The sequence below is a fragment of the Tasmannia lanceolata genome, unplaced genomic scaffold (assembly GCF_043159265.1).
Source record: "Tasmannia lanceolata isolate RefF3 unplaced genomic scaffold, GAP_Taslan_0.1 ptg000007l, whole genome shotgun sequence".
NCBI lineage: Eukaryota > Viridiplantae > Streptophyta > Magnoliopsida > Canellales > Winteraceae > Tasmannia > Tasmannia lanceolata.
The window spans coordinates 1,933,926-1,953,482 of NW_027518684.1; the positions used below are offsets into that span (position 1 = coordinate 1,933,926).

Sequence of the window (19,557 nt, forward strand, 5' to 3'; positions counted from 1 at the left end):
TCTTCAAATACGATCTTGATTTGCCTATGCTATTGTAAGCCAATCGTTCATATAGAGAGCTTCTTGATACCAGGATGCATTTTCAGCAAATTTTTGGAACTTACCTCTCGACATTATGAATTGGGTAGATTATTGTATTGTATTTACAGTGTTGTTTAGAGAATGCTTTATACACTGTTGTTTGTGTCAAGGGCTCAGATTAGATGCTTATTTACTTTTGTGTTGTATGGCAGAGCTTGTGGGAGCTATTACAGGATTTGTGTTTCTAAAGTACTTGGGAATAAAACCTGGGAGAGAGAGAGAGTACTACTTTTAACATTTTGAGAGAGAGAGAGAGAGAGATTCTAAGCTGGATTTGGGAGATGGAAGCTCAATTTTGGCGAGATGGGGCTGGTTTGGGTGAGACGCTGCTGGTTTAGGGCGAGAGACAGACGTGTGGGAGAGAGAGGAAGAGGGTTTATGGGTTTGGAGAGAGAGATGGGATTTGAATACTGTCATGGGTATTTTGGTCATTTCAAAAAGTGCTTTTGTGGTATAAATGGCTACCTTCTTTAGCCCGTTTTGTGGGGTGAAAATGGGTGTCCGCAGAATTAAAAGGGGCGTAAATATCAGCTCCCTTTAGAGAAGATTTTACTATATATGATATATTTAGTAGCTTGATATATTAGAATACTAATTTAGATTAGTATAATCTTTATTTAGTTAATTTTATATTCATCATAAGATCTTTCTAGATCTTTCTATGTTTATGTTGGAGTGCTTTATATAAGCACATGCTACTGTAATGGAAATGAATGAATGAAGAAACTAGTATGAGAAATTGCGTCTTGTGCATAAAGGATGACTGATCCTTCTCTCGAAGTAGATCAGGAGGCTGATCTTCCCTCTAAGAAGATCAATTGCGTTACGAACCGATTCGGGTTAGTAACAATTCGTATCAGAGCAGTCGATCATGCGCCATGGCTACTTCTTCAGAGATTTTGGATTCGATGCGTGAAGATTTTCAGAAAATCAAAACACTTGTTTTGGAATTGAAGGAATGGCAACGACAATTTGTGGAAGGCTTGAACAAAATCGACATGGTGATCGATAAGTCTTGCACGATGAAAAAAAAAAGACAAAAAACAAAAAGAGGGGAAAAGAACGAAGAAAGAAAGAAGATATAAGAAAAACCAAAGAAACCACAAAAGAAAACCATCGTTGATTTTCAGCGTCGTCGAGTTTGTCGCCGAAAAATCCGTCAATCTTCTCTACCCAAACCTATACATACGCATGTTTTGATATAGTAAAGCCTCACCTTATCAAAACATGTGTTGTAAAATGATGTTCCATGTTCATTCTATGCCATGCAAGAGGTGTAAAAAGAATTCCTCTGAGAAAATTTTCAATCAAATTTTTCCATGGAAAAAGATTTCCAATAAAAAAATTTCATGAGAAGAAAATGAATGACAATGAAAAGAACAAGCTTAGTGTTAGGGTATAACACATAGAGGATATAACTAGCTAATTAAATTGATTTGCGATCTGATTAGATCATATCAATTAACTGCTTAGAGCACTTTTATGGGTAGCACACCAATTACTGCATTTCTATAAATATATGGGATTAAGTGAAATTATATACGATGGAAATACCACCCTTGGTATTTGATCCAACAACAGCCTCTTAAAAAGTGGGCTGTTGTACTTGACGGTAGAACACTAATTGCGTGCGCGTGGAGTCCAATATTTTTCCAAAAGTATTGTGAGAATGCGTAGGTTAGCATATTGGACTAAACATCATAAATCTAATGTTTGATAATGAAGATTAAGATCATCTTGATCATCTCCCTACGATGATCCTAACCCTCCATCCGTAGAGGGATTGCACATTATAGAAACCTCTATAGATCAGAGGGTTAAGATCATCTTGATCACATGCTTAAGATCATCTCAATCTTAACCCTATGATCTATAGAGGTTTCTATAATATGCAATCCCTGTATGGATAGGAGGGTTAGGAACTTAGGATCATCCTATAGAGATGATCTACAGGGTATGACCAATTTACGGTGTGGCCAAACAAATGAACAGTTTAGATCATCCTCTGAAGTGGAACCCACTTTACTTTCTGAAAAATACCGGACGTCATTCACAGGGACCATATAAATGTGTGTGTGTGTGAGAGAGAGAGAGAGAGAGAGAGAGAGAGAGAGAAGAAAAGGAATGCAAGGTCGGGTCGTAGCGGAATATCAACTTTTAATTAGATAGAGATGAAAAGGAATGCGAGGTCGGGTCATAGCATCACACAGATTAGGTGAGGTGGTGTGATCTACTTTTCTTTCTACAAATTGGTTTCTCCCCACTTATTTTTATTCCTTCTACCTTAAGAAAAGCTGACCCTGATTTCCCCTCCTTTAGCTTTTTCAGATACTCTACAAGAGGAAGAGAAAAGGAAAAATTGCCAATGGGGAACTCCAAAATATAAGAATTTGAACGGGGGACACAGTGTTGAAAAATTGTTAGAGAGGAACGAAATTGAGGTTATCAACCCTCTAAATGGGGTTATCAAACTCTCAAAAGGGCGTTATCAACCCTCTGTAAAAATTGTGTCTCCTGTTCACAATTCTTGTATTTTGGTGTCACCCGTTGGCAAATTTTCCAAGAGAAAAAAGGACAAAGAATTCCAATCTCTTAAATTATATATATATCTCTACGATATGATAAGGACTTCCAAAGTTGGGAGTTTGCCCTTATCCTCACTTCTGGGGTTTGGGCTACCAATTCTAGTAGTGTGGGGACTACTAAACCGGGTTTATTAATCCACGTTAATAGAATGTGAAAGAAAAAAAACTATTCTAGATTCCCAAAACCATTTTCGACCTTTCTAAGTTCTAACGATCTTTTAAAATTCTCCAAATCCATGTCACTTTTTTATATATGATTTTGGATAAGATTCCAAGAGATTTTGATTCCATCTTTGTTGTACGGATCCACGTGTCGGGCATCCACTTCCGTCATTTTCTTCACGGTCCACATCCATGCACACGCTATCTAACAACCTCAGTTTGTATTGGGCCTATAGTTGGTAATGGTATGGGTATCTCCAATTGGGCCTACCCATTGGGCTTCATAGAGGCAACTTATGTTGACTCGAGATTGGGTTAAGTTACCGGCCTCCTCGGCTAGGCCTAAATGGGTTCGCAAGATGACAGCACCTGCTGACCACGGTCCACTATCTATAGTTGGGGTGCGACGTGAGAGGGATTTGGTCCAGTTGGGACCAACCCTACTCCAACCTGAGTTAGTACTCCGTTAACCCTATCTCGATCCAAGCCGGGCCTCAGGTCAATGAGGGTCAACCTTAACCCAACCCTAACCCTAACATGTTTTTCTCCAAATCGGGCGAAAAAATTAGACGGGTCGGGTTTCAGATTTGGTTGCATGGTGTAGATCCAGTGGGGCGACCATGGAGCTGGGCTTTTGCAAAGGTACCCTTTAGTTTAGCAGTCCTCTATTAAGTAACTGGGATTGTGAAAAGAGTAGGAATATATTAAGCTGGCTAAAAGAAGACGGGTCCAACGAATCATGAAAAAACAAAGCCCATAAAGGCCTTGGGCCTTACCTATTTATTGGAAATAAAAGTGGCAGAGGACTCAAATTCATTATTATAATATTTTAAAGGGGATTTGCTAGGGACCATCGCAGAAGGCATTTTGCAGCGGGCTGTTGCATGAGAGAGCAGCCACATATATAGGTTCAGATTTTGTCTTGTTCATAAAAATCATCTGAGGTGGCTGCTCTCTCATGCAACAACGAACCTGTGAAATGCCTTCAGCGATGGTCCCTAGCAAATCCCATTTTAAAGAAGACCGCGACTGCTTAGAAAGTCACTGTTAGTGTCAATGGTAACATACGATTTTTAGGTCCAACAAGGGGCTTTTAAGTGAAATCAAGACCGCCAATCTCGTAGAACGTCATGAGCCGACCCACATGATCTTTACCCCCTTCCCATATGGACATACCATGCAAATTAATGACGACAAGCATTGGATTTGTCTAGAATTACCTCTCGCAGAATAGCGGAGTGGTATTAGGTTGCGTGGCATAGACTCGGAGAGCTGTAGAAAAAGTACATGTGTCATTACCAATATAGAGAGTAAAGAGAGGGGGAGAGAGAAAGGGAGAAAAAAAAAGCACAATTTCCAATAGGAAAATATTATCAACAATATTGTATTTTGATAAGGGCACTCCTCACTTTATTAAAAGTACGGTATGTCTTGAACGATAGGATGATCCAAACCGTCCATTAGATGGGCCACAGCCTAAATAGTCTCGTGGCATTTGATGCATTGAAAAGATATACACAATGTAAATAGTGTATTTGCACTATGGAATACATTTGGAATACCAAAATGGTTAAGTATTACCATAAAGGTTATGTTGGGATTATAGAAAAATATGGATGGAGCTTTTATCCTATTAGATGGAAGGAAATACGTTTATTTAATTAAAAAAATTAAATAAACAATTGTAAGTTTTGACAACCATTGCATAAATAAAAAACATACATAGCAAACTAAACCATGACATCCATCACATGCAAAGCAAACAAGCAAATCATGGAAATAAACATACACCATCCATGAAACTCAATTTGGCATCTTGGATCATAGGGATTCTTCTACTAATCTTATTTGAATAAGAAACTCTCTACAACACCATCTTGCCAAATTGATGATGAATTATGGGCAACTTTGTGCAACGGCACAAGGAGAACTTCGCTAGCCTCAAAGCGAATTCCCAAAGGAATGAACTGTGGCCCATATAATAGACGGTTTGGATCATCCTATGGTGCGGGACATAGGATGATCCAATTTTGTAGCTAGTAATCTGTATGGTTAGATCAGTTATATATGCATAACTCTAATGTTTGATCATCAAGATTAATAAAAGATCGATGTACTTTATTCTAAATATTATATATTGGATGTTTGGTGTTAGATTTACATCTACATGTAGTTAAAATGCATTGGTTAGCATTAAGAGATTCACAAGATTTTATATGTTGCGTGCGCGTGGAGTCCAATATTTTTCCAAAAGTATTGTGAGAGTGCGTAGGTTAGAATATTGGACTAAACATCATAAATCTAATGTTTGATCATGAAGATTAAGATCATCTTGATCATCTTCCTACGATGATCCTAACCCTCCATCCGTAGAGGGATTGCACATTACAGAAACCTCATTAGATCAGAGGGTTAAGATCATCTTGATCAGAGGCTTAAGATCATCTCAATCTTAACCCTATGATCTATAGAGGTTTCTATAATATGCAATCCCTGTATGGATAGGAGGGTTAGGAACTTAGGATCATCCTATAGAGATTATCTACAGGGTATGACCAATTTACGGTGTGGCCCAACAAATGAACGGTTTAGATCATCCTGTGAAGTGGAGCCCACTTTACTTTCTGAAAAATACCGGACTTCACTCACAGGGACCATATAAATGTGTGTGTGTGTGTGTGTGTGTGTGTGTGAGAGAGAGAGAGAGAGAGAGAGAGAGGAATATCAGCGACTATATAAATGTGTGTGTGTGTGTGTGTGTGTGTGAGAGAGAGAGAGAGAGAGAGAGGAAAAGGAATGCAAGGTCGGGTCGTAGCGGAATATCAACTTTTGAGTTTTGATTTGATAGAGATGAAAAGGAATGCGAGATCGGGTCGTAGCAACACACAGATTAGGTTCTACAAATTGGTATCTCCCCACTTTTTTTTATTCCTTCTACCTTAAGAAAAGCTGACCCTGATTTCTCCTCCTTCAGCTTTTTCAGATACGCTACAAGAGGAAGAGAACAGGAAAAAATTGCCAATGGGGGACTCCAAAATACAAGAATTGTGAACGGGGGACACAGTTTTGAAAAATTGTTAGAGAGGGACGAAATTGGGGTTATCGAGTCTTTAAAAGGGGGTTATCAACTCTCAAAAGGGGGTTATCAAACTCTCAAAAGGGGGTTATCAACCCTCTGTAACAATTTTTCAAAATTGTGTCCCCTGTTCACAATTCTTGTATTTTGGTGTCACCCATTGCCAAATTTTCCAAGAGAAAAAAGGACAAAGAATTCCAATCTCTTAAATTATATATATCTCTACGATATGATATCTATTGCCCTTGTAAGGACTACCAAAGTTGGGAGTTTGCCCTTATCCTCACTTTTGGGGTTTGGGCTACCAATTCTAGTAGCATGGGGACTACTAAACCGGGTTTATTAATCCACGTTAATAGAATGTGAAAGAAAAAAAACTATTCTAGGTTCCCAAAACCATTTTCTACCTTTCTAAGTTCTAACCATCTTTTAAAATTCTCCAAATCCATGTCACTTTTTTATATGATTTTGGATAAGATTCCACGAGATTTTGATTCCATCTTTGTTGTACGGATCCACTTCCGTCATTTTCCTCACGGTTCTGTTCATAGCGCCTTCCGTACACGTTCTCATCCACATGGACCACATCCATGCACACGCTATCTAACACCTCAGTTTCTATTGGGCCTATAGTTGGTAATGGTATGTGTATCTCCAATTGGGCCTACCTATTGGGTTTCCTAGACCCATTTAGGCCTCTGCTAGGCCTAAATGGGTTCACAGGATGACAGCACCTGCTATCCACGGTCCACTATCTATACTTGGGGTGCGACTTGAGAGGGATTTGGTCCGGTTGAGACCAACCCTAGTCCAACCTGAGTTAGTACTCCGTTAACCCTATCTCGACCCAGGCCGGGCCTCAGGTCAATGAGGGTCAACCTTAACCCAACCCTATCGGGCGAAAAAATTAGACGGGTTTGGTTTCAGATTTGGTTGCATGGTGTAGATCTAGTGGGGCAACCATGGAGCTGGGCTTTTGCAATGGTACCCTTTAGTTTAGCAGTCCTCTATTAAATAACTAGGATAGTAAAAAGAGTAGGAAGATATTAAGCCGGCTAAAAGAAGATGGGTCCAAGAATCATGAAAAAGAAAGCCCATCAAGGCCTTGGGCCTTACTTATTTATTGGAAATAAAAGTGGAAGAGGCCTCAAATTCATTATTATAATATTTTAATGGGGATTTGCTAGGGACCATCGCAGAAGACATTTTTATGGGCGGGCTGTTGCATGAGAGGTGGCTGCTCTCTCATGCAACAGCGAGCCTGCGAAATGGCTTCAGCGATGGTCCCTAGCAAATCCCATTTTAAAGAAGACCGCGACTGCTTAGAAAAGTCATTGTTAGTATCAATGGTAACATAAGATTTTCGGTTCCAACAAGGGTCTTTTAAGTGAAATCAAGACCGCCGATCTCGTAGAACGTCATGAGCCGACCCACATGACCTTTACGCCCTTCCCATATGGACATACCATGCAAATTAATGGCTTATCTTTTGGCTCAGAGAGAGTAGTGGAATAAGAAGTCAACATGAAGGAGACAAGCATTGGATTTGTCTAGAATTACCTCTCAAGCATTGGATTTGTCTGAAATTACCTCTTGCAGAATAGCGGAGTGGTGTTAAGTTGCGTGGCATAGACACTGAGAGTTGTAGAAAAAGTACAGGTGTCATTACGAATATAAAGAGTGAAGAGAGGGGGAGAGAGAAAGGGAGAAAGGAAAAAAAAAAGATTAATTTCCAATAGAAAAATGTTTTCAGCACTACCGTATTTTGATGAGGGCACTCCTCACTTTATTAAAAGTACGGTATATCCCGCACCGTAGGATGATCCAAACAGTCCATTAGATGGGCCACAGCCTAAATCAGGGGTGTTCATTATTCGGTTTTAACCGAATTGATTCGATCGGTACGGTTCGGTTTTTTGCTAATTCGGTTCGGTTTCTGTTTTTATTTTTTGTTAATTCGGTTATCTCGGGAAAAAAAATTGGTTAACCAAATAACCGAAATTCACCAAAAATAAACATTATTTTTTCAAAATATTGTGTATGGGCACTTCGTAGGATGATCCAAACCGTCCATTTGATTGATCACAACTTCAATAGGCTGTGCCTAAAAAACCATTTTGATAGATTGATCATAGCCCTCCAATCAACCGTCCAAATATTATTTTTTTTGTCTTTTTCTATCACTATTCGGTTATTCGGTTATAACCGAATTTTAAATCGGTACGGTTTTGGTTCGGTTTTCGTAAAATTCGGTTCGGTTTCGGTTTTCGAAATTTGATAACCGAAATAATTTCGGTTATCAAATTTTGGTTATTTCGGTTCGGTTATAACCGATTGAACACCCCTAGCCTAAATAGTTTCGCTGCATTCGATGCATTGATAGGATATACACAGTGTAAATAGTGTATTTGCACTATGGGATACATTGGGAATACCAAAATGGTTAAGTATTAACCATAAAGGTTATTTTGGGCATTATAGAAAATATGGATGGAGCTTTTATCCCATTGGATGGGAGGGACTATATTTATTTAATTAAAAAAATAAATAAACAATTGTAAGTTTAGACAACCATTGCATAAATGAAAAACATACATAGCAAATCAAACCATGTCATCTATTACATAAAAAGCAAACAAACAAACCATGGAAATAAATGCATACTAACCTTTTTGAATAGTGATTCTCCCACTAACCTTATCTGAATAAGGGAATCCCTACAACACCATCTTGTCAAATTAAAGATAAATTATGGGTAACTTTGTGCAACGGCATAAGGGGAACTTCGCTGGCCTCAAAGCGAATTCCCAAAGGAGTGGGCTGTGGCCCATCTAATGGACGGTTTGGATGATCCTATGGTGCGGGACATACCCTACTTTTCATAAAGTGAGGAGTGCCTCATCAAAATACAGTAGTGCTGATAACATTTCCCTTTCAAATATTTTTCAACTAAAATTCTCCCATCTTGGTAGAATTTGGTTTGAAAGTGGAAAGCACATGGGAAGACACACAATATTATGTCAGAAACATGTTGGGGACTTTCTTGAAATTTCAATGCAATATTGGCAACAAAACGAAGAATCAACTTGACTTCTCTCTCAAAATTCCAATGGATGTCGAGCGTCTGTGCAACCAAACACTGCCGACCCGCAATTTAAAATGAAAGTAACAATCCCGTTTGGAATGAGTGACCCGCAAAAGCCCGTTCCCCCTTTTCTCCTTTCACATGTCTAAGAGATAAGATTCCTCAGAGTGACTCGGAGTCGCTTATGTAGATTCTCATCTATCTCTTTCTACCCGATAATGTTAGAATGAGAGTCCTTGCTGAATACACCCTTAGTTTTTAATGATATTACTAAAATTCATCGTTTCCGTCGAAACTGAGGAAATTATAAAAAAAAATCTAAGAAATATTTTTTCCTCGAATCCAAACTTGGCCTAACTAAGGTTTGATGGACCAAGAGCCTAGGGTCACCAATGAAGTTGTTCTCAACAGCATTTGGGCCGACTTATATTCGCCGTTCGATCACATACAGGACGTACAAAGTGGGGTTCAATAAACGTTCTGAACACATACTAAACTTCAGTGTATAGCCCATCATTCACCGTCCATCAACCCATTCCATCTAATTTGCTATCCTCAAGCACCAAATAAGTATAAGTCCAAAAGAAGATATCCCCTTTCCTGATTTTGCACGGCATTTTGCTCCTTGCAAAGCAAAATATTCGACCATAGAATTTCACGTGCTAAGTTGAAGCACTCATCATGAAGAAATCATAAGGGGCATTTTGGAAATACATAGCAAACTATCTGAGGAACATTCTCTTTTTTTCACTCTTTATCCAATATAAAAAAGCAATCCACCAACCCCCTCAGACATGTATAAATAAGCCATTGTAGAACCTCAATTTCAACACACCCATCTCTTCACTGCATTCAAAACAGCTTCTTTTCTTGCATTTTTAACACTCTTTCACTTGGGATACTTCTCTTCAACTTTTTCCATACAAAGTAGAGAAGAAACCTTCTTGAATTTGTAAGGGATGGATAGGGTTTTGAAATTGGCTGAGCAGAACTCGGTGGTGATTTTCAGCATGAGTTCATGCTGCATGTGTCATACCATCAAGAGGCTTTTCTACGAAATGGGAGCGAACCCGGCAATTTACGAGCTGGACAAGGTTACAAGAGGGAACGAAATGGCGGGGGCACTCACAAATCTGATGGGCCGCAGTCCGCCTGTGCCTGTTGTGTACATAGGCAATCAACTTATAGGCTCTAATAAAGAGGTCTTCTCTCGTCAAATGGACGGTACCCTAATCAAATTGCTTTTAGACGCCGGAGCTATCGCGGTCTCACCGTACCCAGGGGTGAAGTAAAATAGATGTTGCACGCTCTGATACCATATTAGAAGAATAAGCTTATATGCATAGAGGTTTTGGGCTTACCCACATACTCCATATATGATGATTAGAATAAAAAGAAACAAGGAAGTAGCTTTTGTTTACATTTAGCATATGTTTCCTCTTTTATCTTCGTTGTTGGTTAAAGAGTAAATGCAGTATTATATAGCTTTCCATAACTAGAGACTTCTTTTCTCATTTCTTATAGGAATGCTTGTCTTGGGTCCATATTTTAGAAAAAAAAAATAGTAATATGATGCATTTTACCTAAGAAACCAATGAGAAGGGCTTCATGGAATGGGGAATGAAATAGTTGGCCCCTTTTCTTCGTCGGCCTACCCTGTTGTAGTGTAAAACAGTAAAAGATTGGTAGAGAGGTGGCCCGGGGAAGAAAAGTGGGGAATATATACTTCCCCATATGGAATTCATGTGGTTCCTACTGAGCCACCAATGAGATGTATTCTGATTTTCTTTTTTATCCAACTGCATCTCATAGACTCATAGCATCATTTTTCCTTCCATGCAGAAAAGATTACCATGGGAGGAGAGGGCCGCTGGGCATAAGTAGTGGCTTAAATTAGCCCTAATTTTTACTACGCATGGAGCCGAGTTTTGTTCCTCTTTTAGTGGTTTATGGCAATGACGATAAAATCACTTCAAGAGGGGGAGTCCATGGCTGAAAATGGAGCACATATATTATTGGGAAATTATACACTCCCCCCCCCCCCCCCCCCCTGGCTTCCCCTTGTAGTGTAAAAGAGTAATCATGAATACACTAGATGGTCGTGGCCCAGGGAAGAAAAGGGGGTGAATATATCATTTTCCAATCAAACTTGCTGCTCATTTGCCTGATTGTGGGCCATGTTTAGGGGTGTCAACGGATCCACCTATGTCACAGTCACGATCCAGTCAAATTCCTTATCGGTAGGGTCGGAGTCGGAGTCAGATTGTTCTTCGGATTCTACTTTCCACGTCATGATCACGATCTATTTTAATTCGGACCGTCCATCGGAGTGTCCTATTATGTCCCACTAAGCTAAGTAAACAATTAATTTTTAAAAAAAAAAGAGACAGAATGGCAGTCCACTATTAGTTTGTCTCTATGCATTTTCTTCAACTAAATTAAAAATTTATCTATGTTTAATCTATATGTATGATAATGCTTGTAAACAATAAAACTAATCAAAATTACATACACAAATATAATGTATAACTATTATCAAAGAATATTATCCATAAAGAACAAAACCCCTCTCTCTTTTCCTTTGTGAAAGTATGAAATGAAACGATTGAAATGAGTGAAATCGCATTCCCATCCAATTCATTAAGTGATAAGAGAGGTTTTGACCAAAATACCCTTCATAGAATGGTTAGCATTAACAAAATTTGGAGGGTATTTTTGTAAACCACTTCGGATCGTGACTATCCAATGGACATATGTGGCGTGCCCTCGTGCCCATACACAATCCAAAAATTTTCAGATCCCAGATTTGATGATCTGAAATATGCCCATGAATCCTATTCATATATTTGGATCCCGTTCGGACCGTTTGGATCCATTGACACCCCTAGCCACGTTGTTGGATAGTGAATACTATTTAGTTTGGCAGCGGGGTTTGTGGAACCCCCCCCCCCCCCCCCCCATTAAAAACCCCAACACACCTAATTCATTCAAACATGGTAGAATGTAAATGGCATGGCTGCCCTTATAGCAAAAGATTTCCTTTTGAAGTAAATTTTCCTTTTTAGGATTTTTTTCTTATGGGTTGACATAAATGGACTTGTGTCCAAGGCCCAACCCATACATGGGCCTGAGCCCAAGGCCCAACATTTACACCAGCCCAAGCCCAAGGCACAACCCATGAAGGGTTTGAGAGAACAAGTGTTTGGACAGTTGCAGAATCTCAACCCTCGGATGAACGGACTCTTTTTTCTTTCCAATGTTTGAACTTTGAAGGCCATCAATCAGATGGTCAGGATTGTTTCGTTGAGAGCATTTGTTCGGTCTGATTCTTTTAAAATGACTATCCTATGGTGTGTGTGTGTATATATATATATATATATATATATATATATATATATATAAACAGAGAGAGAGAGAGAGAGAGAGAAGGGTAGCTACGCTCGAGCACAGAAACAGGGGGTGGGGCCATTGGGGGGGGGGGGGGGTGATCCTAAGCATTCATTTGGAAGGCCCCATCATGGATGAGGGGCCTACCAAAAATCAGCTCCATTGGATCACCAATAGGTGTCCATTTGTGGGGCCAAAAATGGACAGATACTGTTTGTCCACAAATCTGTCCATTTTTAGCCCCACAAATGGACACCCTAAGTTGATCCAGTGGAGCTGATTTTTTGTGGACACCCTACCCATGAAAGGGCCCATCAAATGAATGCTTTGGATCCCACCCAAAATGTGGCCCCACCCTGTTTCTGTGCTCGAGCGCAGCAAATGCATGCTCTCTCTCTCTCTCTCTCTCTCTCTCTCTCTATATATATATATATATATATATATATATATAACAAGAAACAGGGTGGGGCCACATTTTGGGTGGGACTGATGGCCTAAAAACCAAGAAAACAAAAAAATCAATTCTAATTAAGTGTTTTCATTTCTTTTTATGTTATCTCTCATCTTTCCCACTAGAATTCCATGGAAAAATAAGAACTTCCATTGCTGCCAAACATGTACTGAATGTGATTTTAGATTGAGAGATGGAAAGAGGGCCATGAGATAGGTTGTGGATAGATCAAGAGCTTGGAAGAGTAGACCTAGGGTTTCAAAGGGCAGATCTATGTTTTAGTTTGAATCTCCCATAAATAGTGAAAGTATAACCAGATGTTAATCTATATCTTGGATACAAAGAAAGATACAGAGAGATGAAAAAGGAAAAATAAAAATAAAAATGTGTGGTCTCAAAACAGAAAGTGAAAAGAAAGATCTAATGGAATAAACCAAAAGAAAAGATAAAAAAAAAATCCAAGATCAGATCTAATGGAAGATTCTAAAAAATGATAAGTAATCCAAGATCAGATCTAATGATAGAAATCGTATGAAAAGGGAACCAAGACTGAATTCTAAAGAAAAGATTAAATTATCTAAGATCAGGTCTCATACTATGATACCATGTCACATTTAATAGTCTTTACCCATGCAAGCTGAAAAGAGAAAGAAAATAAGAAGACAAAGAATTTGTGTGGGTCCCAACCTCACTAACATTTTGGCCGTATGACTCAAAATCTACTCTTAAAATCCAAGAAGAGAAGGGCCTTCATATTTCAAGTCAGTCTTTAAACAAATTGCAAAAGCACCAATAGGGTCATCCAATGATGGGTCACACACCCCTAATTATGACTTAAAACAGTTCTTATAACTAAGCAGATCCACTTTCTTCAACATATCCGTTTTAAGATATGTTTCCCCGGGAGATTGTTCAATTTATAGGAGACGAAGCTATAGGATGCTTCTTTTGCCTTTTCACGGTAAAGGTCTCATTTCTCTTTCTCCTTCCTTTTAACATGACTTAGCCTCTTGTTAGGGGTGCAATTTGGGTCTGGTCGGGTCGGGTTGGCCTTTTGCTAAAAAATGAAATGGAATTAACTCGAACTTGACCTGATTTTATGGTAAAAGCTCAACCCGAATTCCCAAAAATCGACCCAAGTTGTGCCCTTACCATTTGTACGGTTGAAGTGTAGATGATAAAATAACACAAACTCTAACAACTTAAGCTCTTGGAATAATTGGTTGTTTAACATGGTATCACAGCTATAACCTAACTAACTCCTTGATATTAAAAATCTGAGAAATTATAAGGTGAATGTGCACATTCACCATATAAAATCTCTAAAAATCCATATGAACTATCAACCCCAAAAAAAAAAAAAGAGGCCACAAGTGAGGAGGAGTGTTGAAGTATAAATGATTAAATAATACCAACTCTACCAGCTTAAGATTTTGGAGTACTGTTTCACAAGTGAAATTTGCAGAAATTTGCAGAAAGGAACTATCACAATGTGGTGCATTGCCATTGGGCGTGGTCTTATCACCAACCACAACCAATGAACCCAATCGCCCCACCATGGATTGCCCTCGAAGTAAAAATTGTACGGGTCGATCATATCATAACCATCAAATAACAGCCGACAAATGGGTAGAGTTCAAACCGGTCCTTATATTCGATGCTTTGGAGTGGAAAAATAAAGCATTCTTATTCCACCCCCACACCTTTTGGTCTCCATCAAGCATAACCCATAAAAAAAAGCACAAATGAAGGAGTGTTTGTGGCAACGATTAGATATCCAAGGAACATTCCCTTTTACAACTTTTATATTTGAAAAGGGGGAATGATTGGGAATTTGCATCCTCTCTTTACCAGAAGAAAGTGCCACCTTATATTATGAATTAAATTAATACGACAAATTCAGCTCGTCTAATGTGGCCCTTCTCTATTGAAAAAGAGAGGCACCTCAAAATGCTTTTGTGTAAAATTGCCTAGACAAATCCTTGAAAAAAAGAAGACAAAGAGCAGTTGAGCCACTCAGACCGAGCAGATTCATGGCCCGCGCACCATCATGAAAGGTGATACACCACCCTCTTGTGCATATATAAATAAGCCATGGGAGAGACCTTTAAGTTCATCACAACCAAAGCCTTAGTGTACTCATTCCTCTAAACAACCTTCTTCCTCTGTTTCACTTGGGTTTGATCAGTGTCTCAACCCACTAGGACTATTGTAATCTCCTCCATTAAAGCTGTTTTTCTCTTATTTTAGTAATCTTGTTCTTCAATTCCCTTCTTACATTCTCAACCCAATTTCCACCTGCAAATCCAATTGAACATATTTTACAAAATTTATCTGCATTTCAAGTAAATTTCAATTGTGCTAAGATGGATAGGGTTATGGCATTGGCCTCCCAAAATGCAGTGTTGATTTTCGGCCTAAGCTCATGTTGCATGTGCCATGTTGTCAAGAGGCTTTTTTGCGAGATCGGAGTTGAACCAACCGTTCATGATCTCGACAAAGACCCCAATGGAAAAGACATGGAGAAGGTGCTCGTCCAGCTGTTGAATCGTAATCCACCAGTGCCGGTTGTTTTCATTGACGGCAAGCTAGTGGGACCCATTGAGACGATTATATCTCTCCACCTTAGCGGATCCTTAATCCAACAACTTAAAGAGGCCGGAGCTCTCTAAGTATAGTAGAATCAAGATTGCTCCGATACCATGTAAGAAGTTCATATTCACATAGGTGAGGGGATTTGCTTTCTGACACACTACACTAGAAGTGAGAAGAAAAAGAGAGCTTAAAGCCCCTAAGTTTAAAGTAAATAAATTTTGCTTGCTTTTTGCATGCCCTTTCTCTTCTTTATTTTCGTTCTTAAAGAGGTAATGCTGTTTAGGGGGGCTTTTATATGGAGATTGCCTTGTAAAAGCTAGCTGTTAAGGACATATTTCCTGTTGGGACCCGGGTAGAACTCACCCTTAAAAGTTAGTCGTTAAGGTGGGGATGCCCGCGTCCTTACAAGCCCTTCCTGATCACTATACTCCTCCGGTGTGGGATCGTTGCTTTCATGTGGAACCCCCAATAATCTCCTCCTCTACGCAAGAGCAATGTGAGATGAGAGATCTTACCAAAGGACTTTTTTACGTCCTTGAGGGCAAACCAGAGTTGTCATGCCCCGGCTCTGGTACCACTTGTTGAGACCCGCGTAGAACTCACCTTTAAAAGGCAGGGGTTAAGAGTGGGTGCCCCAGTGCTTATAAGCCCTTCCACATCACTTTACTTTTCTGACGTGAGATCGTTGCTTTTATGCCCAATATTTTCCTTTTCCTAGTATTATTTGGTATCCGCTTACTATTCACATGACAGCCACGTCGTTAGCTGTAAATTTTCCAAATGCAAGCTATTTTTTTACCTTTTGACTTCCCTCGGACCCTTAGGATCTCTTTGGATGCCACAAAAATTGGCCCGAATAATATCATTTTGACTTACCTCTCAAAGGTGCTATTTTTTTTCTTTGGATGTTATAAATCTTATAATTTGTAATGATAGCAAGAAAACCATGTGCGTGGGAACATTTTTACGCAAAAAAAAATGCGTTTACGACTAAATTTTAATGGAATAAAAATAGAGCCAAAGCTTAAAATGTAAGGTATTTAATAGCAATTAATAAATTTGAATCTATAAAATACGTAATAGCTCCTGAGAAATTTACATGCATACCATATTTAATAGAGAAATTTAAATGGACGGTGATAAATCGACCCCCATATATCTTAAATCAACCCTTTTAACATAAAATGTTAGGGCGTGTGAATAAAGTTTCCATCTGCCGTTAAACACCGTACAAGTGTACAACTCACATGTTCTTCCCCCCATAATCACGTGAAAGGTGCGAGGAGCTCAGGTCACCCACAGTCATGGCCAGATTTGCAACAAACCCCATATGTATAAAAATAGAGCAAGTTGGTGATTGAATTACCCCACTATTTTAATGTTGGAGAGATTTATTTTTTTATTCTGAATTTTTGGGTTTCTAGGCTTCCTAATTTGGTTTTCCTTTATATTTCTCACTCTTGCCTTTATGTTGTCTGTTTCCTTTTTACTGCATCACCTCCAACTGTCGGTTCACTTTCAGGTGCTAATCCATTTCTCCTCTTCATAAACTGTGTTAGTATCATTTTCCTTCCTTGATGAAAACAATTTGAGGGGCTTGAATTTGCCTTTCTAGTCATTTGTTCCATTAAATTTAAATACCAATCTGAATGTGGCAAATCGGAATAAAAATGTGATTCGGTATATGCACTATTCACTCCTCTTATGCTCTGTCTCTATAACTATTATTATTAGTCTATGATTTGGAACACCATTTATCATAATCTTGATTGATCAATGACTATGCCCCTTCCAAAATATTTAGAGAGTCAATAATATAGGCCCTCCCGTCTATGATTTGGCGATCCCACGCAACAACTGTTGATCATGGAGTATATGTAAGATCAAGACCGTTGATCATGTAGAACATCAAGAGCTGGCATACATGGTCTTGGTTCTAAATCGTAGGGAGGTATGTATGTAAGATCAGGACCATTGATCTTGTAGAACATCATGAAGCGACGACCTACATGATCTTGGTTTCCATCCAAAATGGGCATCCCATGCATAAGATATAGGACTCTAACAATTAGCTTTTCTTGTAAAGAACCCAAAAGGAGGCTTGATGGATCAAGAGTCTAGGATCAACGGATCGAGAAGCTGTCAATGGAATTTGGATGGCCTTATGGTAACCTTTCGGATTAAAGGATTGGATCCTGCCAACAGGGCAAATGTGGAGCCCAATAAGGGTCACTTAGGAAGGGCGGCAATAGTCTCTTTTTAGTTTTTAGCACTTTCCATAGGACTAGGGTACTTCAATCATTTTTCTAGAAGTCGGAATCGATGGAACAGAGTAGGATTTAGATTCCAACTCCCTATTCCGGTGTACCAAACGCACCAATATAGAGTTCACACAAACAGAGTTCTATGAAGAATGCATCAAGTAAAGGCTATAATTTGTATTTTCAGGTACACTAGAATTCCTTGGAATGATCCCAAAAGAAAGAGGTCAAAGCTGCAAGGAAAATAATATCATAAAGGGGAAATTTTATGCAAGAATGAAGATTCATATGGAGAATGAATCAAAGTCAAACTAGTCTTTTGAAATAAAGTAGTGCACTTGAGATCCACTAAGAAACATGAAAAAGAGATTTCGTGACATTACAGTGATAAATTGACCCATGGTTTCCAAAGTGTAGAACAGAGTTTTCTTTTTTCTTTTTCTTTTTCTTTTTTTTTGAATGTTGTAGAACAGATTTTCTATACTCAACAGACTGATCAGGATCCCACACCGACAAAAAGCAAATACAATGAACAATCCCTTAATAATCCAGTCAAAGTAGAAACAAAGACCCACATAATTGCTACTTCAATGAAGAAACCCAATGGAAACGAACCTCACACATCCAACATAATAATACTAAAGTAGGAGTCCAACAAATACCTTCATTAACACAACTAGGGTCCCATTGAAAAACTTCAAAACAAGATGTCCTCGTAGTCCATTCCAAACTTTCTGGATCAATATCTTCATCTGACAATACCGATCTGTCTCCTCGAAGATATCTTAAATACTCAGGATGAAACTCCCAGTGTCTGAATACCATCAACAACTCCCCAGATGATTCTGGATCAACTATTGTAAAGTTGGGTGAATCATTGGAAGCAAAGTTACAAGCTACAACAACACCATAATTAGTGATGCAATAGAATTAACCCTTCTGATATATTAGATCTTCAAATGGACCCGACCCTGTCTTCTTCAACGTAGTCCATCATCCCTCATCCCCGGTTTGTAAAAGGAAACTAGCGAACCGTTAAGGGTGGCAACAATGTAGTCTGGGGTTGAAATAGGATCTGCTGATAAAGCAATCTTGGACATAAAGCTGTAGTCCCTTGGTGTTTCAGGCTCACAACTCATTTCGCGGTACGCGGATTCATCTAGTGAGGGAAGCTGGATTTGGGTTTTTGAGAATGGATTTAAAATATGAACATTGGAGTTATCATCTACGGTGACCACCCATACCTTGGAAGATCCCCAACACCATTTCCCATGTAACTCTGGTATTTTAATAGTATAAAGCTTGTTTTCAGAGAAACTGACGAGATTCACTACTCTCTTTATCAGGGAACATCAACAATGGAAGTCGATGCTGAGAGACCGACAAGCGGGGAGGTTCTGATTGCTCGCCCACATCACTGCTAATGTGTCTCTTCTTGGCTTTGATTGGATTGGAAGCTGAGAAAAGAGAAATATTATTATGATATACAAGTTGAGCATATAAAAAACAAATGTAAATGCGTAATGGAAATTTAGGGCTTCATTGAGTACTCTCTAAAAATCATTTGCATAAAACAACATTTGCATATACTCATATTATTCAAATAAGCGATATAATAGTTGTAGATACGTCCCCAAATTGTGTGGTTAATGACTTCCAAAGAGGCCTTAATGTCCAATTGGCAAATAATCATACTTTCAAATAAATTTAATATTGGTGATATCCAAAGGGGCTCACAGTCTCAATAGTGAATGTAAGTATAACTCTTACTCCTACAATATAAACGAGTGATTAGCACTAATAAAGGGCTTATACAACTTATATTATAGGATTACAATCGCATTCACATTAGGAGACTAAGAGGACTTATGTAA

At 38.8% G+C, this 19,557-nt stretch overlaps 1 protein-coding gene across 1 annotated transcript; it reads left to right on the forward strand.

The window, feature by feature from the left end:
* The first annotated feature begins 9,800 nt into the window (after window positions 1–9,800).
* On the forward strand, window positions 9,801–10,484 carry LOC143880784 (glutaredoxin-C1-like). Its single transcript, XM_077383760.1, has one exon. The coding sequence runs from the start codon at window positions 9,949–9,951 to the stop codon at window positions 10,279–10,281; it is 333 nt and encodes a 110-aa protein (XP_077239875.1). The 5' UTR covers window positions 9,801–9,948; the 3' UTR covers window positions 10,282–10,484.
* Window positions 10,485–19,557: the final 9,073 nt, after the last annotated feature.

Excerpts from the sequence above, each read along its gene's own strand:
- LOC143880784 (XM_077383760.1), top strand. The coding sequence starts at position 9,949 with ATGGATAGGGTTTTGAAATTGGCTGAGCAGAACTCGGTGGTGATTTTC.